Consider the following 20,175-nt stretch of genomic DNA (forward strand, 5'->3'; position numbering starts at 1 on the left):
GTAATACATGAATATACAAAATACTGTGTAATGTTATGTGTGTATCAGATATAATATACATTTAATAATACATTAAAATACTGTGTAATATATTTAAGTATTGTGTAATATTAATAGTTTTACCAATGCTAATAGTAATAATGTATTAAAATTGTTGAAAGAAAAATATAGCAAGATAAAATGTTACAAAATTGTTTACAGAAGCATTTTACAACTTAAATCACTTAGAAAAGGTTTGTTTTTTTTAAAAAAAAAATGCATAATTTGTCCATTAAGGAAATAATACAGTGAAAACCTTTTTGGGGGATTTCTTCTGATTTCCAATTAAAAGTGGTAGTTACAAAAGTTTTGCTAGCTAACAACTAGGAACCTCTATAAACTGCTGTTATAATCAGTTGCAACCAAATGTGTCATTCCACTATTCTAACATAAATGAGCATTTAATGATCGGACCTAAGGAAACTTACCTTGTAAGAATGAGACAGTTGGCCTGTGAAATCTCTGTTGCTCTCTCTTGATAAATTATCAACTTTAACTTCACTTCCAGATGCAAATTTTATATGTAACTGCGATGGTCCCCCCTTAGAACAATTGTGCTTCAGGCTGGATAAACAGGAAATATTTGGATACGTTCCTCCCAATGAAATACTTCTTTGTAGAGTAGCGTGGTTTCTGTGCATCTGCGGCTTTGGTCTTTCCAACTCTCCACTGATATTGACCTGGCAATCTATGTTGGGGGTGTTCGGTAGGCAAGCCGATGGTGCCCTAGGTGGGAACTTGGGATGCTCGGACTCAGAAGGAAACTTCATTTCTGACCTCTCTGGTTGACAATCACCCTTTGTTTCACCATCTAACAGGCTTGCTGTCTGTTGGGTGAACTGCACTGAAACGCAAGCATACCCTTCGGCCGACTTCTCACAGAGAGTCGGGTTTGGCCTGTTATGATTTGAAACAACAACTCTCTTTGGTGATGTATGGAGTGGCCGGATGTCTCTCACTTCTCCTCCGGGGGTCCCGAGTGTTTTGGATAATCGGAGTCCATTGACAGCTGTGGAGAGGAATCCTTTGGCACTGGTGCCATCTTCGTGATGTCCAGGCTCATTAGGAGAAACCACCAACTGGTGAGAGGTTTGGTAGGCTCCTCTGCTTGGGAGAAGACCCGTGGTGGTGGGGGAAGCTGGTGGCGTGGTTGAAGGACTCCTAGGAAAAATGACTAAGGAGGAACAGCGCTTGAGTGGGATTTTTGTATTCCTGCTCACAGGCGAAGTCACCACGTCTAGTCCAGGCTCTGAGCCATCCTGGATGATGGGGACCACACTGGGACTTCTGGAAAAAATCTCACAGGGAGGGGTGCTCCTGTGTGGTTTGGTTGTATTCGAGGTGCTGTCGGAAGATAAAGTGCCACCAAAAAGTGTCTCATCACTTGGTGGGCAAGTGCAGGTACTACTGTCACTGAGGACACTGTTTGAGTACGAACCTCCACTTGTGATACTTGTACAGGAGCCGTAATCGCTACCAGTGCTACTGCAGGATCCATTGTCACTGGCTGACACGTTACTGAGGCTCCCACTCCCAGGGGCAGGAGCATCGTGCAGTTCATGATCAATTACAGCAAATAAGACATCCTCCCCCTCCGTTAAGACGTGGCTAGACTGGAGACCTCCACCGTACCTTATGGGCTGGAGGGAAATCTGCAGGCAGCTGGTCTTCTTCTGCACACTGTCAGAGGAAGGGACAAAGGCTACTTCCCGAGGCTTCCCATGGTCCTGTGTGAACGGAGCAGCAAAGGCAGCGTGCCTAGGAGTCAGGTTCATCTGAACTACATTCGAGGCTGAAATCCGTGCTGGGGTCTGGAAGGACCCGGGAATCCGCCTGTCCAGCTCATCTTCTGGAGTTTCCGACAGAGGGTAAGTGTTGCTTCTTCTTGCTGTGAAGTGCAGTCGCAAGCTCTGTGCCATTTGTTTGCATTTCCGAACATATTAAGAGCTGGAAAATCCAAACAAAGATCTCTGTCCCGTAGAGAGGCTAGAAGCAGCTGCACTCATCCCAACGAGGGGGAAAAAAATCATTTGTGGTGGCTTAAAAAAAAAAAAGCAGGGAGTGGGGGGGGAGAGGGGGAAGAAGCAGTATCTGGCAGTAGTCTTTCTCCTAAGTAAAACATGATATACCAGAGTCCAGAGAGAGAAAAAGACGGTCCATGCCGCAGACTGATATTTCCAGAATGTCTTTGAGTCTCTTGTTGTCCAAATGCGACCTTTCAGCTGAGCTCAGCCGCAGCCCTGACTCAAAACACAGCCAACACTGCTCCAGTATACCTTCTCCAATTTGCATGAATGACTAACACAAAGACAACAATCCTCTAGCATTTCAAGTCGAAAACCTTTTTTTTTTAACCCCAGCTCTACTAAATGAACATTTAACCACCACTACCACCACCCCCCCCCAACACACACACAGAATCACACTTCCAATACTTTCTCCAGCAGAGTCTGACCACTAATATTTTTCTCCAAAGGTTTAGAATTACAGGAAGTGGGTAGGAATGAAACTCCCATGTAATTGAGTATCAAATCAAAGATTGAATTTCCAAATAGTAGTCGTAACTAGGAATCGAGTCGTCAGTTAATGCAGAAAGGAAAATGAACCGTTAAAATAAAATTTTTTTAAATGAAATCTATTCAAACAAGTTGTATAAATTTGGAAAGAGCCAAAGCAGCAGGGTGAATTAGGACTTCAGCATTAAAATACCACTTATAAAAAGTGAAAGCTAACAGATATTAACTACAAAATGATCCTCTTGAGACTGCTTCCAGAATGGAGCACAGAACTGAGGAAAAAAAGCAGGGGAAGAAAGAAAAGAAAAGAAAAAAAGTTTTAAGAGACGCTGTCACCAAGTTATTTTCTCCTGTAATTTTAAGACCTTGTGCTGCCAACTAGAACAGTGTTTAAATGATGCCATTTATATTTTGACTATTAAAAACTTTGCCAAGAAATAGCCAAAGCAAACATTCCATTAAAAACATATGCAGATTAGACAGAAAAACTATACCCTAATCTAGTCTGAACACACTGGATATTTTATTCCACTGTCTCTGCAATATATTCACTTAAGAGGGAGGTACATAAAGAAGTCTAAACAGGGTTTCACACATCAAATAAACATATCTCAATGCCAATTCTGTTCTGGGAAAAAAAAAAAAAAAAAAAACCCGCTTGGGAGCTCTTTGCTGCCCCCTACCGGTGCTTTGAAACAATCCAAGTCGCTGTTTGATATGTATAAAGAAATACAACCCATGCATATTTCTTTATATAAACAGAGTGCATACTTGTTTACATTTTTGAGCTGGCCTCAAGGTGGAATTGCTTACCCATGCTGATAAAACTCTCACTGTAGGGAACAGTAGGCTGTTTGTCTTTCCAGAGGTTGGGATTTTGTATGTGTGTGTATGTGTATATATATATATATTTTTTTTTTTTTTCCTTTTTGGCTTTGTATTTATTTAACCTTTATTTTCAGTTTACTAGGGCAATAAAGTGTAATATTTTAATTTCTCTCCCAAATGTCATAGACTAAGGTTGGTATTCTGTTTGGAAGAAACAAATTTATTTTTAGATAATACTCTAGGGTATATTTAAACCTCTTACCTGAATTTTATAGCTGAAAGTCTAGCAATAAATATATACTGGCTCATTCATAGGAAAGTAAAAAGGAAAACAGCTGAGCTGTTTACCACATGGAACTACACCCCAGTTGTATTTTTCTAAGTTTTTTTTTTCGCCCTAAGTAAAAGCAAATATGTAAAATATATACCCGTATTTTGTTTAAACAAGAAAATGGCTGAAGTTAGGTCTGTTTTTAATCACCATTTTTAAACAGAATTTTTAATCAATTAAGACATGATAAAACATAAAGAGGAATTTCTTGAATTTTATTTGACTCAAAGGAGACATTTCTGTCTAAGAAGGTATATAATGGTTGTAAACTTAGTAATACACTTATCACAGTACATTGGTTTTATAAAACCTATTTCCTTATGATTTTAAAGACTTCAATAAATACCCTTGTTTTTTCTTTATTCGTGTGTATGTGTGTGTGTATGTGTGCGTGCATGCGCACGTGCCAGTACTGAAACTTGAACTCAGAACCTGAATGCTATCCCCTAGCTTTTTCTGCTCAAGACTGATGTTCTATATCATTTGAACTACAGCTTCACGTTTGACTTTTTTGGGGTTAACTGGAGATAAGAGCTTGTCATGGGTCTTTCCTGCCTGGGCTAGCTTGGAACCTCAATCTTTAGCTCTCAGCCTCCTAAGTAGTAGCTTGGATTATAGGTGTGAGCTACCAATGCCTGGTTGCCTCATGCTTTGTTTTATGATTTCTTTTAAAAAGATGATCCATTGCTTCTTCTAAAGAAATTTAAAAGGAGAAGAAGAAGAGAAAGATGAAAAAAAAAAACTGTAGCTAGACAAGAAGGAATGATACTTGAAAGATTTAAAGAGAGAGTTTCAGACAAGAGAAAGTAAAGCAAGAGAATCCTGTGTACTCTCTAGTACTCCCATTAGAGCTCTGATTCCAGAAAGACTGAGAATCCTGTACTTCTAGGATCTGAACTACAATTAGTGCAGCCACGCTGGGAATCAGCGCATGGGGTAAATGTTGCCCCTCAGTCTCGTAGAGGCTGCAAGGTGAGTAGTCAAGCCTCATCTCAAGGCAGGGGGCCTGGGCATCAGTGATTGCCCTCACCGGGGAGGAGGCCGTCCATAGTGGTCCTACAGATTTTCCTATTCCTGGTAGGACTAAAGGTCACGGGACCCCCCACTCTGAGCTGTGTTGTTATTATTTACACACAGAATGACATGATGAAGAACGGCATGACACGGATAGGCTCTGGGTAATGCTAACGGTTGATGAACCTTAAGGGCCGAAGTCCACTGTGATAGTTAACTGCACAGAGCAACTAGATGCACACAGTCATGGTGCCTTACTTCTGGTCACATGTTAGTTTAGGTCCTGCTCTGAAGGTACTTCAGAAGTTAAAATGAACAGCCAGGTACTGGTGACATATACCTGACATCCTAGCTACTCAGGAGGCTGAGCTCAGAGGATCCAGGTTCAAAGCCAGCCTGGGTAGGAAAGTCTGTGAGATTCTTTATGAGATTCTTTTTTTCTTTTTTTTTCCTGGGGGAGGGAGAGTCACAGTCCGGGGGCATGAAATCAGGGCCTGGGCACTGTCCCTGAACTTTTTTTTTTTTTTTGCTCAAGGCTTGCATTCTACCACTTGAGCCACATTGCCACTTCTGGCTTTTCTGTTGCTTAAGAGGTTAAGAGTCTCAAAGACTTTCCTACTATAGCTGGCTTTGAACCACGATCCACAGATCTCAGCCTCCTGAGTAGCTAGGGTTATAGGCATAAGCCCACCAGTGCCCAGCAAGAGACTCTTACTTCCAATTAACCACCAAAAAGCTGAAAGTAGAGGTGTGGCTTGAATGATAGGGTACCAGCCTTGAGCAAAAAAAGCTAAGGGACAGCTCCCAGGCCCTGGGTTCAAGCCCCAGTAAACCACCCCCTCAACAAATACTAGAGATATGATTAACACTGTAATTGCCAAACTTTGAGGTCATTTGATTGTATTCCATAATGCAAATAGTCCAATTAGTTGAAGGCCATAAAGACAAGAAGTTTCCCCAAAGAAGCAATTCTGCCTCAACTCTCCACTTTAGAAAGCCTGCCTATATTCCCGGCTTCCTGGCTTTTCCCACTGATTGCACACTTGCCAGCTTCCACAAACACATAAATCAAGCCCTTAAAATCTCCGTCTCTCCCTCCCTCCGTCTCCAACCCTAATCAATGCAACCATTAAAACTCACAAGTGCAGTGGCCCCACCCAGAACCCAGACATTTCCTAAACCTTCTCAGGGCTGAATGTGTGCAGGTGTATTTCTTAGAGCATACTGCTAATTTCTACACTGCTGAGATTTTTTTTTTTAGGACACACCGTTATGAAGTGGTACCGCCTCCTATCACCACCATAACCATCACCAGAATGATTGTATTTTACAAACCTCCAGTCTTTTTTTTTTTAATTTTTTATTGTAAAGATACTATACAGAGGGTTATAGTTACATGAGCAAGGTAATGAGTACACTTCCTATTGAGCATTGTTACCCCCTCAAACCTCCAGTCTTAAGATGAGAAAAGGAATCTATAGAGGCTGGGAAGGTGGCTCAGTGGTAGAGTGCTTGCCTTGCACTCTACCTTGGTCAGTTGTGGGGCTTGAATTCAGAGCCTGGGCTCTGTTTCTGAGCTCTTTTGCTCAAAGCTAGCACTCTACCACTTTGAGCCAAAACAACACTTCCGATTTTTTTGAGAACTTTCCCAGGGAAGTAAGACTCTATCTCCAATTAACCATTAGAAAACCAGAAATGGTGGTGTACCTCAAAGTGGTAGAGCACTAGTCTTGAGCAAAAGTACCCAGGCCCCAAGTTCAAGCCCCTTGACAGACCAAAAAAAGAAAGAAAAAAAAAGGAAAAAGAAAAAGAATAAAAAGATGAGTCTATTTACAGATTCATAGCTTAAGGGTAAGGGTGATAGGCACTGATAAAAAAGCAATCTCTTTCTTTTACCTTGGTGTCCTGCCTCTCCACAGGCCCAGAAACAACAGAGCCAAATGAGCATGTACTGAAGCCTCTCACACTAATAACAAAAATAAGACTTTTTTCTCTTTTTTTTGTGTGTATGTGTGTGTGTGGGGGGGGGGGGCGTTGTTGGTCCTAGAGCTTGAACTCAGGCCTGGGCACTGTCCAAGAGCTTTTTTGCTCCAGGGTAGTGCTTTACCACTTAAGCCAGAGCTTCACTTTTGCTTTTTGGTAATCAAATGGAAAGAAGAGTCTCACAGACTTCACTGTGGCTGCCTTGAAAGCACAATTCTCAGCTCTCAGCCTCCTGTGCAGATAGGATTAAAAGCTTGAACTTCCAGGGCCTGTTTCAAAGCTTTTCCCTTTTTAAGTAGATTTCCTCAAATATTTTGTTTTGGAGATGGAAAGCTAATATAACTTATAGAAATGTAAGATGCTAAATAAAAAATGGTTAGGAAAAAAAAGACATCAGAAAGCCTGGTGCTGGTGGATCACACTTGTAATCCCAGCTACTCAGGAGGCTGAGATCTCAGGATTGAGGTTTGAAGCCGACCTGGGCAGGAAATGCCATGAGACTCTTATCTCCAATTAAACAACAACAACAACAACAAAACAGAACTGTGGCTCAAGTGGGTAGAACAGTAGCCTTGAACACTAAAGCTTAGACAGTTCAAGCCCCAGGACCAACACACAAACACACACACACACACACACACACACACACACACACACACACACACACACACACACACACACACACACACACACACACACACACCTTCCAATGAGCTAAAATGAGGACAAAGCATAGACCTTCATGATAATTTAGGGATCAGAACAATCATTCTATAAAAAGGAAATCAGACTGCCTTTGCCTTTTGACCCATGTAAGAGCTGCCAATTTTCTAGAGGACTTTATCAGATCCTTCCTTATCAGTGCAGCATACAGATGTCCTGGGCAGAGTTAAGAGAAGAGAGAAGCAAAGTTGAAATTGGATGTAAGGTTATCTCGCGAAAAGCCAGGAACACAAAACAGAAGATACTCAGGGTGAAGGCTCTGGAGCCTTGGCTACAAATCAAGACTCAGGGAAGACTAGGAGGGAAGGCAAGATAAAGCGATCCTGCTGCTGTTACCTCCTGACACCACAGACCAAGGGTGAGAATTCATAATCTGATGAGAAACAGAGGAGTTGATGGCTAAGAGAATGAGCAGAGAGAGTAACCCAGGAAACAGAGAAAACATTGTGTCTCCCTAAGCAGCTCTGCAGCTCTCATTTCCCTGGGCTGAACCAATGAAGCCCACTCTTCTTCTCCCGTCTCCCTCCCTATGCAATAAAACTTACCAATCGATTTTCATCAAACACTTCAAAAAGGAGTCGGTGCTGCTGAGGATGGACCTAAGGAAGGAAAAATGAGAGCATCGGACCCCGTGCTTTACAGCTCTAATTGCTGATCCTGTGACATGACAGGTATGAAATTCCACACAGCACATAGAATAGGAATGGCACTGTTTATAAGGACGGATATAAGTATATAAGAACGTCTATAAATTCTTTTTAATTTTATCATTGTTTGGCTCAAGCAGAATATGAGAAATCACAAAAGTACAGAGAAATTGCTCCAAAAGACAATGAGAAAATTTAAGAAACAAAAGTACCAGGCACTTGTGGTTGACATCTCTGATCCTAGCTACTCAGCAGGCTGAGATCTGAGAATCATGGTTTGAAGCCAGCCCCAACAGGAAAGTCTGTGAGACTCTTATCTCCAATTAACCACCCAAAGGCCAGAAGTGGAAGTGTGGCTCAAGTGGTAGAGCACCATCTCTAAGTAAAAGCTTAAAGGAAAAGTGTCCCAGACTTTAGTTCAAGCCCCAGTATTGTAAAAAAAAATTTGTGAAAAAATTGTGAAAAAAATTACATATATATATACGATTATATACATTATATATAAGGTTATATATATTTTTAATTGTAAAATCATAAGCCAATGGGTTTATTTTTTATTTTTTAATATATTTTTATTGTGAAAATACTGTACAGAGGGGTTAAAATTACGTGGGTAAGATAATGAACACATTTCTTTTTTTTTTTTTTTTTGTCGGTCGTGGGGCTTGAACTCTGGGCCTGGGCGCTGTCCCTCAGCTCTTCAGCTCAAGGCAAGCACTCTACCACTTGAGCTACAGCGCCACTTCCAGTTTTCTGGTGGTTTATTGGAGATAGGAGTCTCACGGTCTCTCCTGCCCGGGCTGGCTTTGAACCGCGATCCTCAGATCTCAGCCTCCTGAGTAGCTAGGATTACAGGCGTGAGCCACCAGCGCCCGGCTATGAACACATTTCTTATCAAGCATTGTAGCCTCCTGCTTTGTTTCCCCTTCCGTCCCTTCCCTTTGTATCCCCCCTCATCCCCCCCCAACAAAGTTGTAAAGTTCGTTTTTTGACAAAGGTTATATATTTTTTTCCAGGAAAATTAATCATGAAGGAGGTCCTTAATTTTAGTTCTTTTTAAAATGGTAACATTCTATAAAAAAATAAAACTTCTAAGGCATATTTCTGAATGTGCTAAATGAGAACCTCAGAATTCTAACCTATGGAGAAAAATATTTGTACTTACTCTGAACAGTATTTCTTCATTCCATCTTGGATTCAAAGACTAAAAGATAATAAATATAATATAACTATTTTTTATAGTTTGTCATATTAAAAAAAGTCCATTAAAATGTTTTTTCAGTACTGCCAAGTCTCACCTTTTTAATGGTCTTTGTTTGCACACTTGTAAAAACTCCATTCATGGGGTCATATAACGTCACTTTCACATAAGGATCACTGTTAAATTAAAAACAGAAAAGGAAAAAAGAGAAAGGTTTAATTGTTACTTAGCCCAATCTTAGACTATGCAAATTAACCACAGAGTTTTCCTGGTGAAGAAATGCTTCAATTATTTTCCCTACTTACAAGTTGCTATTCTGTATGTAGAGTAAGCAATTATAGTCATCTCTACAGTCTGTTAAAAATTATACCCAGTTGAGTATGGTGGTTCACACCTGTAATTCCAGTACTAAGTGAAACTAAGCTATAGGTTTGGACTATTATAAAGAGAAACTGTCTAAAAAAACTGTTTTCTTCTTCTCTTCCTCCTCTTCCTCCTTTCCTCCTCCTCCTCCTCCTTTTTGGTCAGTCATGGGGCTTGAATTCTGGGGCTGAGCACTGTCCTTGCACTCTTCAGCTCAAGGCTAGCACTCTATCACTTAAGCCACAGTGCCACTTCTGGTTTTCTGGTGGTTTATTGGAGATAGAAGTCTCATGGACTTTCATGCCCAGGCTGGCTTTGAACCTCGATCCTCAGATCTCAGCCTCCTGAGTAGCTAGGATTACAGACATGAGCCACCAGCACCTGGCTCCTCTTTTTTTTTTAAACTGTATTTCTACAGTGAATTAAATTAATTTTTCAGACATTAAACCAACTTTTCATCTTAAGTTAGCTCAGTAATTTTTTTTTTTTTATCGTGACTGGGTGTTGGATTTGTTAACTTATGCCCCAATTGAATTTAACTCTGTGATTTTCTTCCACTATACCTTTTTTTTTGGTCGGTCGTGGGGCTTGAACTCTGGGCCTGGGTGCTGTCCCTGTGCTCTTCAGCTCAAAGCTAGCACTCTACCACTTAAGCCATAACACCACTTCCGGTTTTCTAGAGATAAGCACCTCATGGAGTTTCCTGCCCAGGCTGGCTTTGATCTCAGCCTCCTGAGTAGCTAGGATTACAGGCATGAGCCACTGGCACTGGCCCATTTTTCTTCTTTACTATACGAATACAATAAATATATCTTAATTTTTTTTCTGTGTGTGTACAGGTCCTGGGGCTTGAACTCAGAGTGCAAGTACTGTCTCTGAGCTTCTTTTTGCTCAAGGCAAGGGCTCTACCACTTGAAATGTAGTTTTACATCCAACTTTTTGTTGTGTAATTGGAGATAAGAGTCTCACAGACTTTTCTGCCCAGGCTGGCTTGGAACTGTGATCCTCATATCTCAGCCTCCAAGGTAGCTAGAATTATAGGTACTCAGCTTCTAAAAAAAAAAAAAAAAAAAAGGTTGAACAGTCCAGATGCTGGTGGCTCACGGCTGTAAGCCCAGCTACTCAGAAGGCTGAAATATGAGGATTGCAGTTTGAAACCAGTGTAGGCAGAAAATCTGTGAGACTCCCCTTTTTTGCCAGTCCTAAGGCTTGAACTCAGGACCTTGGCATTACCCCTGAGCTTCTTTTACACAAGGCCACCAGAGCCACAGCACCACTTCCAGCTTTTTCTGCTTACATGGTACTGAGGGATCGAACCCAGAGCTTCATGCATGCTGGACAAGCACTCTACCACTAAGCCACATGCCCAGCCTCTGTGAGACTCTTTTATCTCCAATTAAACACCAAAAAAGCTAGAAGTGGATTTGTGGCTCAAGTGGTAGATCACACAGCTCAAAAGACAGCTCCCAGGTCCAAGTTCAAGCCCCAGGATCAACACACACACACACACACAAATAAAGTTTAGTGAGAATTTGTATCTATATTCATGAGGAGTGTCAGTCTTTGGTTTTCTTGAGATGCTTTCTTCTGGTTTAGGGATCAAAGTTAAATGATCTAACAAAACGGTTACAAGTATCTCATTTTCTGAGTTCATGTTAGTTTTGCCTATGTGTTTGATAGAGCTATCCAGGGAGCCATTGTGCCTCAAATTTACTTTGTGGGAAAGCTTTTAACAAGTTTAATTTCTTTACTGGGTTACTAAATATGAATAGCCAAAATTTCTATAACTTCTGTGGTTAAATTTTATAATTTATGTCTTTTGAGTTTTATGAACTTCTGGAGGCAGAGCTCAATAGTAAATCCAACCACCACCACTGGACAAATGCAGAAATTCCAATACCAAAAGATTTAGTTAAAAAACCACTAACACACCAGGCACCGGTGGCTCATACCTGTAAAATCCTAGCTACTCAGTCACACCTGTAATCCTAGCTACTCAGGAGGCTGAGATCTGAGGATCTCGGTTCAAAGCCAGCCCAGGGAAGGAAAGTCCGTGAAACTCTTATCTTCAATAAACCACCAGAAAACAGGAAGTGGCGCTGCAGCTCAAGCGCTAGAGCTTTAGCCTTGAGCTGAAGAGCTGAGAGACAGTGCTCAGGCCCAAGAGTTCAAGCCCCATGACCGACTAAAAAAAAAAAAAAATCCTAGCTACTGAGGAGGTCAAGATCTGAGGATCGTGGTTCAAAGCCAGCTCAGACAAGGAAAATCTGTGAAACTCTTATCTCCAATTAACCACTAGAAAACCAGAAGTGACGCTGTGGCTCAAGTGGTAGAGCACTCACCTTGAGCTAAAGAGCACAGGGACAGCAGCCCGACCCAGAGTTCAAAGTCCCACAACCGAAGACAAAAAAAAACAACACTAACCCTGGAGATTTGCTATTCTAGTAAATTTGCACACGTATTTACTAATAATATTCAAATGTTCATTGAACTAGAGTTTAGAAAAAAGAAAATGCTAATCAACCAATGCAAAGGTTTCACCTTTGCAATTGGACACACTTACCTCGCTCCCAGGATGTCTTTCTTGGCAAGGCCTATTCCAGCTATAACTTTCACCCTCACAATTCGTGAATTTTCCTGAAATACAAAAATAAATCGTTTATTTTCATGTAGTTGTAACTCAGCTGCAACTAACTAACTAGGAAATTTAAATCAGAGGAATCTTTTTAAAGTGTTCATTCAAGAAGCTAGGTGCTGGTGGCTCATGGTTGTAATTCTAAGTTACTCAAGAGGCTAACATCTGAGGATTGCAGTTTGAAGCCAGCCCAGATAGGAAAGTTCATGAGAGTCTCATCTCCATTTAACCACCAAAAGGCTGGAAATTGAGCTGTAGTAGAGTGTCAGCAACAAAGCTAAAGGGCGGTACCCAGGCCCTGAATTCAAGCCCAGTACTGATGCACGTGGACACAGAAAAGGGGACACACACAAACAGAACCAATCTCCCACCCTGAACATCTAGAAGCCACACTTTTTATCTATTTCCACCAGACAAATTATAGAACATGACCATACAACCACGTATTACAAGATATATTATCTATATGACCATGAAAATTCACTGTCTATATGAGCATACTTGCAGAAAAGGCCAAGAAATGAAGCCATCCACTCCACTTTGTTAGTCACCATATTTTTTTTTTTTTTGGGTCGGTTGTGGGGCTTGAACTCAGGGCCTGGACTCTGTCCCTGAGCCTCTCTGTGCTCCAGGCTAGCGCTCTATCAATTGAGCCACAGCACCACTTCCAGTTTTTTTTTTAATATTTTTTTTTAGATTAAGTGATTACATAAATTTCACACATTTCACAGTATTGTAGGATAGTGATACTTAAAGTCTACAAACCCATTTTAACCTTCATAAGACAAACTGTCATTATCTTGATCTATAAAGGTTGTGAATTCTATAAGCTTTGACAATACAACTATTTCTTTCCCATTGGGTGATATGTACATTTCTTTCCTTTTGATTAGTGTTAGCTGTTCCCTCTTTCCCTCCCATCACTGCCTTTGAGTTGCTTAGTTCATTTTCATCAGTGTCCAGTGCAGCTGATAGGCCCCTCTGATCACTTCTAGTTTTTGCTTAATTGGAGATAAGAGTTTCATGGGGTTGGGGGGGGGGGGGACTTGCCTGTCCCAGCTAGCTTCAAACCTCGATCCTCAGATCTCAGCCTCCTGAGCAGCTAAGATTACAGGTGTGGGCCACCAGCACCTGGCCCCACCCACATCTTAAATAAGAGGGGATGGGGAATCTAGTTCACATCCAGAGCACGAATTACAAGTGTGGGCAGCATGATGTTTACTCTTCTAGCCTCTTCAGAACTGGAAAGTCCACTGGAAAGGATGCTGAATTTCTCTCACCAAATATAACATACAACACACTCTCCCTTGCCCCTCCCCAAATAACCCCCCCCCCCCAACAAAAATGCTATGAGTTATTCTCTACTGCTAATCCCAAGTGATTGTCAAGAGTAAACTGGGTGTCAAATGTAGAGCTAATAAATGCTTGAATGGCAAAAATGCTACATAGAATTAAGTGCTAGTGGTTAATATTTGTAATACTAGCTATTCAGGAGGCTCAGACTTTAAGGATTGAGGTTCAGAGTCTGACCAGCAGAAAAGTTTGCAAGGCTGGATCTCTAATTAACCAGCAAAATGCTAGACTGGAGGCACGACTCAAGTAGTAGAATACCAACTGTGAGTAAGAAAGCTGATTGGGCATAAGGCCACATCTGAGTTCAAGACAAGATACTACTCAAACAAAAGAAAAGCTACAGCTGGGCTGGGAAAGTGGCTTAGTGGTAGAGCGCTTGCCTTGCATGCATGAGGCCCTAAATTCAATTCCTCAGCACCACATAAGCAAAAACAAAAACAAAAACAAAAAACCGCCGGAAGTGGCACTGGCTCAAGTGGTAGAGTGCTAGCCTTGAGCAAAAGAAGCTGAGGACAGTGCCCTGGATCTGAGTTCAAGCCCCACAACCGACCAAAAAAAAAGGGAAAAAGAAAAGCGATGTATAAAGGCTATAACAGAAAGGCCCACTGTGGAAGGGAAGCTCAAAAACGGTGAAAAGTGGAAGGTATGAGGAGCTAAACTCCAGCACATTGTAGTGCTAATAGACATGCATGCGTGTGATTCAGTCCCTACTTACAGTGTATTGATTACATTACAATTTTCTTTTTTTTTTTTTCTTTGTCTGTCCTGGAGCTTGAACTCAGGGCCTGGGGTACTGTCCCTAAGCCTCTTTCTGCTCAAGGTCAGTAATCTACCATTTGAGTCACAGCACCATGTCCTGCTTTTTCTGAGTAGTTTATTTTCTCACAGACTTTCCTGCCCCGAGCTGGCTTTGAACCACGACTCTCAGATCTCAGCTTCCTGAGTAGCTAGGATTACAGGCCTGAGCCACTGGTACCCGACTTTTTTTTTTTTTTGTCAGTCATGGGGCTTGAACTCTGGGCCAGGGCGCTGTCCCTCAGCTCTTCAGCTCAAAGCTAGCACTCCACCACTTGAGCCACAGCGCCACTTCTGGTTTTCTAGTGGTTTATTGGAGATAAGAGTCTCATGGACTTTCCTGCCCGGGCTGGCTTTGAACCTCGATCCTCAGATCTCAGCCTCCTGAGTAGCTAGGATTGCAGGTGTGAGCCATTGGCGCCCGGCTGGTGCCTGCCTTTTAATCACAATTTTCTCTACATTCTATTGCTTCTATTCATGTTTCACTTCACCTTGTTTCATTTGCTCTTACAGAAAAGCTACTTTTCCTCAGCAGCAGAGGGCTGCCTATTCTCAAATGAGTCTGAGTTCCAGAGGTGACTTAGCTGCAATATTTTTCTTTTAAAAGCACAGGGTGTGGGTGTGTGTGGGAGTGCCTTTGAAGGAGTTTGAATGTTTCATCATAAAAGAAATAAATGCTTGATTGAGGAGATAAATACATTTACCCTGATTTAATCATTTCACAAAGCACATATATATCAAGGAACATTTAGGGGCTGGGAAGGTGGCTCAGTGGTAGAGCGCTTGCCTTGCATGCATGAGGCCCTGGGTTCGATTCCTCAGCACCACATAAGCAAAAAGAAAAAAGCCAGAAGTGGCGCTGTGGCTCAAGTGGTAGAGTGCTAGCCTTGAGCTGAAGAGCTGAGAGACAGCGCCCAGGCCCAGAGTTCAGGCCCCACAACCAGACCCCCCCCCCCCAAAAAAAGGAACATTTATAGCCACATAAATACAATGTTTACATTTTCCAAGGATCTTTTAACTCTGTGTGTGTGTGTGTGTGCTCACGCATGCGCACGCATGCCCCAGTAGTGGGGCCTGAACTCAGGGCCTGAGTTCTATCCCTTGAGCTTTTTTCACTCAAAGCCGGCACTCTACTACTTGAGTCACAGCTCTCCTTCCCACTTTTTGGTGGTTAATTGGAGGTAAGAGTCTCGTAGGAGCCATACAGTGGTGGCTCACGCCAGCAATCCTAGCTACTCAGGAGGCTGAGATCTGAGAGGATCATGGTTCAAAGCCAGCCCAGGCAGAAAAGTCAGTGAGATTCTTACCTCCAAATAACCACCAGAAAAACAGAAGTGGTGGTGTTGCTCACAGTGGTACAGTGCTAGCCTTGACTAAAAACACTCAGGGACAGTGCCCAGGCCCTGAGTTCAAGCCCCACCACCCACAAAAGGAAAAAAAGTCTGACTTTCCTACTCACATTGGCTTCCAACCATGATCCTCAGATCTCTGCTTCCTGTGTAGCCAGGAATATAGGCATGAAACAGCCTACCTTGTCTTTATCTTTCAATTGTTGTGATGGACCAGAAAATAATAACAAAGATAGTGATATACCCCCACCATCATACACAGAAACAAGCAATGTTTGTTCTTTCCCCCAGACAGTGAACTCCAACAAAGCTCAGACAATCTCCTTTCTCAGAATCCCTGGGACCCAGCCTGGTGCATGATACACTGCAGAGTTAATGAATGTCGGTTGAATGAATAACTCAATTCAAAAAGAACAAGTGGAAGACTTTGTCATGATGTCTCTTGTCTTCTTGTTCTTCCTTTATGTAGGCAAAATAGAAGTGGAAAGATATTGGAATCATGAAAGTCACAGCCAGATGTCATCATACTAATAGGGTATGGGCCATGCCATCATTTCCCAGAAGTTACAAATTCTTCAAGGAGTTCAGGAAATACTCATTCAAGGGGTGGAGTTTCTGGCCTCAGTTGCCAATGGCTACCCATTCACTGCCATAGTTAGTTTTATTTCAGCCTAACAGGGAGGTGAAAAGAGATCATCGAGAATATAGATCTGTTCCAAGAGCAAGCAAACACACAGCACATGATACTTCTGGAATTTCTGTTTGTGATCAGTTGTCTCTGCTGGAAGGAAGTGAGATAAGAAAGATGGATGAATCATAAAGTTACTCTGGAAGCTGAGATCTGTGCATCTTGGTTTGAAGTCAGGTTAGGCAGGGAAGTTGGTGAAACATTTATCTCCAATTAACCACCAAAAAGCCAGAAGTAAAGGTGTGGCTCAAGTGGCAGCCTTTATTGAAAAGCTAAGGAACAGTGCCCAGGCCTTGAGTTCAAGCTCTAATGAGAGCAAACAAACAAAAAACCCATTTTTAAACTCCTACATCAAACATTACACATATTTACGAGTCACTGGGTGACTTTGATACATGTATCCGTTGAAGGATATTTTAAAGAACATTAGACTTATTATCTCAAACATTTATTATTTCTTTAAGGTGAGACATTCAACCTTTCTTCTAACATTCTGAAATATATATGCATCCCAGGACTTCTACCCAGGCTTCTTTCCGCTTAACATATTGTCTGTCTCCAACTTCCAACCTTACTGCACATACATGTACATTCTGGGAAAGGGGAGGGCGGAGCTTTGAATGTCTTAATCCCATAAGAAATTAAATTTGAATCGCAGCTCATACACATTCTTCTGAAATTAGCTGTGTGCCTCTCTGACAAATTGCCCACTTGTGTTAGCGTTCTCCAGAAAAGCACCAAAGGATAACTTTGAGGACCTCCACTTGCTCAGCACAGACACTAAGCCAAACATCTCCGGAGAAGTCACCTAGATCAGCCAAAGGTAGCAGGCCAGGGATTTCCAGCCAATGGGATGCCATCTGGATAACAGGTACCAGGACAGTTTAATCAACCACCAGAAACACACACGTGGGATTTTTTTTTTTCTCTCTCTCTCCCTCAATCTGAGTCTTGGAATCTATCTCCCACTCCTACTTTGGGGGACCCAACCACGTATCACTCAAAACTAACCTTTGCCAAGAGCTTCACACTGGGACACCCATGGGCGTAGAATATCTAAATCATCAAAGCCAAGAAGAGACAGAACGATCTTCAAACCCTAGAGCCTTAGATTGCACAGTGCACAGCGCGCAGCCTTGTTTTCCTATTTTTAAACATCAATAATAATAAAATCAACAATAATAAAAGGGTGGACTTCCCACCGCTGGACACTTGTTGCTGAGTAGAAGAAAATTCTCTCTGCCGGCTTTCCCTATCTCGGTCTCCACTTTGGATGATTCAGGGGAACATGAAAAAGAGCCATCCATAACAACAACGACAAGACCAATTAATTAGCTATTGACGATGCCCTTGCCAGTCAGTCTCTAGATTCTGAAGTTCAGGGGTGCCGGGCCTTGGGCGAGGGGGGGGGCGGGATGCTGAGCCCCGGGGACCAGGGCCCCGCCCCCTCCGCTCCCCCTTCCCCCCCTTCCCGGAGCTAGCCGCACCCCAGGCGGGCAGGGGCCCGGCAGGAAGGCGCCGGGAGGGGTTGCGGACCGCGACACCCCCCCGCCCCGCACCGGGTCCCCGCCTCGTCCCCCTCCCTCACCGCTTCTCCACAGAAGCCGCTCCGGGGAGGGCTCTCCGCCCGGACGCCCTCCTCCCGGGGTTCCCCAGCCACGGAGTGAACCGGGGGGTGGGGGGGGGGTGTGCAGAGCGCGGAGCCTGCAGACACCCCAGTTCCTCCCTCCGGGATGCGAAGCCCGCCCGCCACCCTCGGGGAGGGGTGGGGGGGGTCCCCGCACCTCGTCCTCCTGGAGCCCGAACACCTCCACGGCGCAAGTTGCCATTGCTTCCCACCAAACCGGACGCGCCTGGGCCAGCCCCGGGGCTGGGAACCGTAGTGAGGGGGAGGAGAGGCGGGAGGAGCCGGAGGAAGCAGGGGAGGGGGGAAGGGGGAGGCCTCCGTCCCCGCCGCCGCCGCTGGGGCTGCGCGCAGCGCCTCCCGCGGCCCGTGGGCGCCAGTGCACGGGGCCGCGCGGCGGGAAAAGGCCGTGCGCGCACGTGCAGGCCGGGGGCGGGGCGGGACTGGTGATGGACAGGCTCACCGGGAAATCCCGCAGCGCCCCTCTCAAACCCCTCCCTCCGTTCATTTGCATAGAGCCGGTCCTGGAAAAAAGACTTTCTCTTCGACCTGGCCTCCAGGGTCCTCAGGGTGGCTCTTCCCAGCCACGTGGGAGGCAGAGGTAGGAGGCTCCTGCTAAAAGTGAAGCCCTAGCTGAAAAATAACTAAAGAAAAAAAACCAAAAAAAAAAGGGGTGGCGTGGGGCGTGGAGGCGTGGCTCCAGCGGTGGGGGCGTGGCTATCGTGACGGCGTCCTGGAAGCGCCAGGGGGCGTGGTCAGCGCGCCAAGGCGGAGCTGAAGCTCGTGGGCGTGGTTACAGAATGGGCGTGGTCCATTGGGGGTAGGGCGTGGCTCCCGCTGTAAGGGGTGTGGCTCAAGGGGTAGAGAGCCTATTTAGCAAAAGCAGAGCCTTATTCAAACCCCTGTAGTGGGGCTATCACTATCTAATAATGAAAGAACCCTGACTCTGAGGACTCCTACAAAGAGTCGTGTTTAGTCCCACCCTAAATCCCCGAGTGAAAATTCCAGCGCTTCGTGGATTCCACTGCTGATTCTAATAGAAGGTGCACCCTGGCTACCTACCCCACTGCGGCCTGAGTGCTGCAGAAATGGACAGGCCAGACCCCCGCCTCATTGGTCTTAAACTCGGGATTGGAACTCTCCCTGTGATTTGTAAACCTGCACAGACTCACAAACTACTCGCGTATGGTCATCTTTAAAGCTAACCAACACCATCCAGTCTCCACGTAACCACACAGACTCCTTAGCTAACTAACCACAGATGGAAAGTAGCAAAGAAGAAGGAGAATAATTTGGACAGCCTCCTGTGCCATGTGTGGTGGGCTTTTGTCCTACCACATTGCAGCAAGACCCCCATAGAAAAGACTGGAGAAAATGATAAGTAGCATTATTCAAGCCAGTAGAAAAAAATGAGTAAAAAAAAAAAAATGAGTAAAATATATGGGCTGGGAATGTGGCTCAGGGGTAGAGTGCTTGCCTAACAGGAATAAAGCCCTGGGTTCAAATCCTTAGTACCACATAAACAGAAAAGGCTGGAAGTGGCAGTGTGGCTCAAGTGGTAGAGTGCTAGCCTTGAACACACAGAGGCTCAGAGACAATATGCACAGACCCTGAGTTCAAGCCCAGGATGATAAAACTTAAAACAAAAAGTGATGTCTATGCCTATATATACAGATATACTTTGCCAGATTTTACACAGTAAGAGGGTTTGGGAGCAGTGGCACCCTATAAGCAGTAAATATACTGTACAACCAAATCTTTCTTTTTTCTTTTCTATTTTTTTTTTTTTTGGGTCCGGCCCTGGGGCCTGTACTCTGGGCCTGAGCACTGTCCCTCAGCTCTTCAGCTCAAGGCTAGTGCTCTACCACTTGAGCCACAGTGCCATTTCCAGCTTTTTTCTTTTTGCTTATGTGGTGCTGAGGAATCGAACCCAGGGCCTCAGGCATGCAAGGCAAGCGCTCTACCACTGAGCCAACTTCCCAGCCCTTTCTATTTTTTTTCCCCGCCAGTCATGGGGCTTGAACTCAGGGCTTGGGCACTGTCCCTGACCTTCTTTTGCTCAAGTCTAGCACTCTACCACTTGAGC

At 43.8% G+C, this 20,175-nt stretch overlaps 1 protein-coding gene across 6 annotated transcripts in view; it reads right to left on the reverse strand.

Moving 5' to 3' along the window:
• Nedd4 (NEDD4 E3 ubiquitin protein ligase) overlaps nt 1-18,331 on the reverse strand; it is a 63,315-nt gene extending 44,984 nt beyond the window's left edge. For 5 of the 6 annotated variants that reach the window (XM_042687659.1, XM_042687656.1, XM_042687657.1 and 2 more), the window contains exon 1: nt 468-1,958. In XM_042687659.1, the coding sequence (XP_042543593.1) occupies nt 468-1,958 (1,491 nt within the window). Of the gene's footprint in view, nt 1-467; nt 1,959-7,979; nt 8,034-9,246; nt 9,286-9,379; nt 9,459-12,208; nt 12,283-18,249 lie in introns of those variants that run through there. The other variant, XM_042687660.1, reaches the window with a different exon arrangement.
• Between the last annotated feature and the right edge of the window lie 1,844 nt (nt 18,332-20,175).

Source organism: Dipodomys spectabilis, unplaced genomic scaffold (assembly GCF_019054845.1).
Source record: "Dipodomys spectabilis isolate Male_0828 unplaced genomic scaffold, ASM1905484v1 ptg000108l, whole genome shotgun sequence".
In the NCBI taxonomy this organism is placed as follows: domain Eukaryota; kingdom Metazoa; phylum Chordata; class Mammalia; order Rodentia; family Heteromyidae; genus Dipodomys; species Dipodomys spectabilis.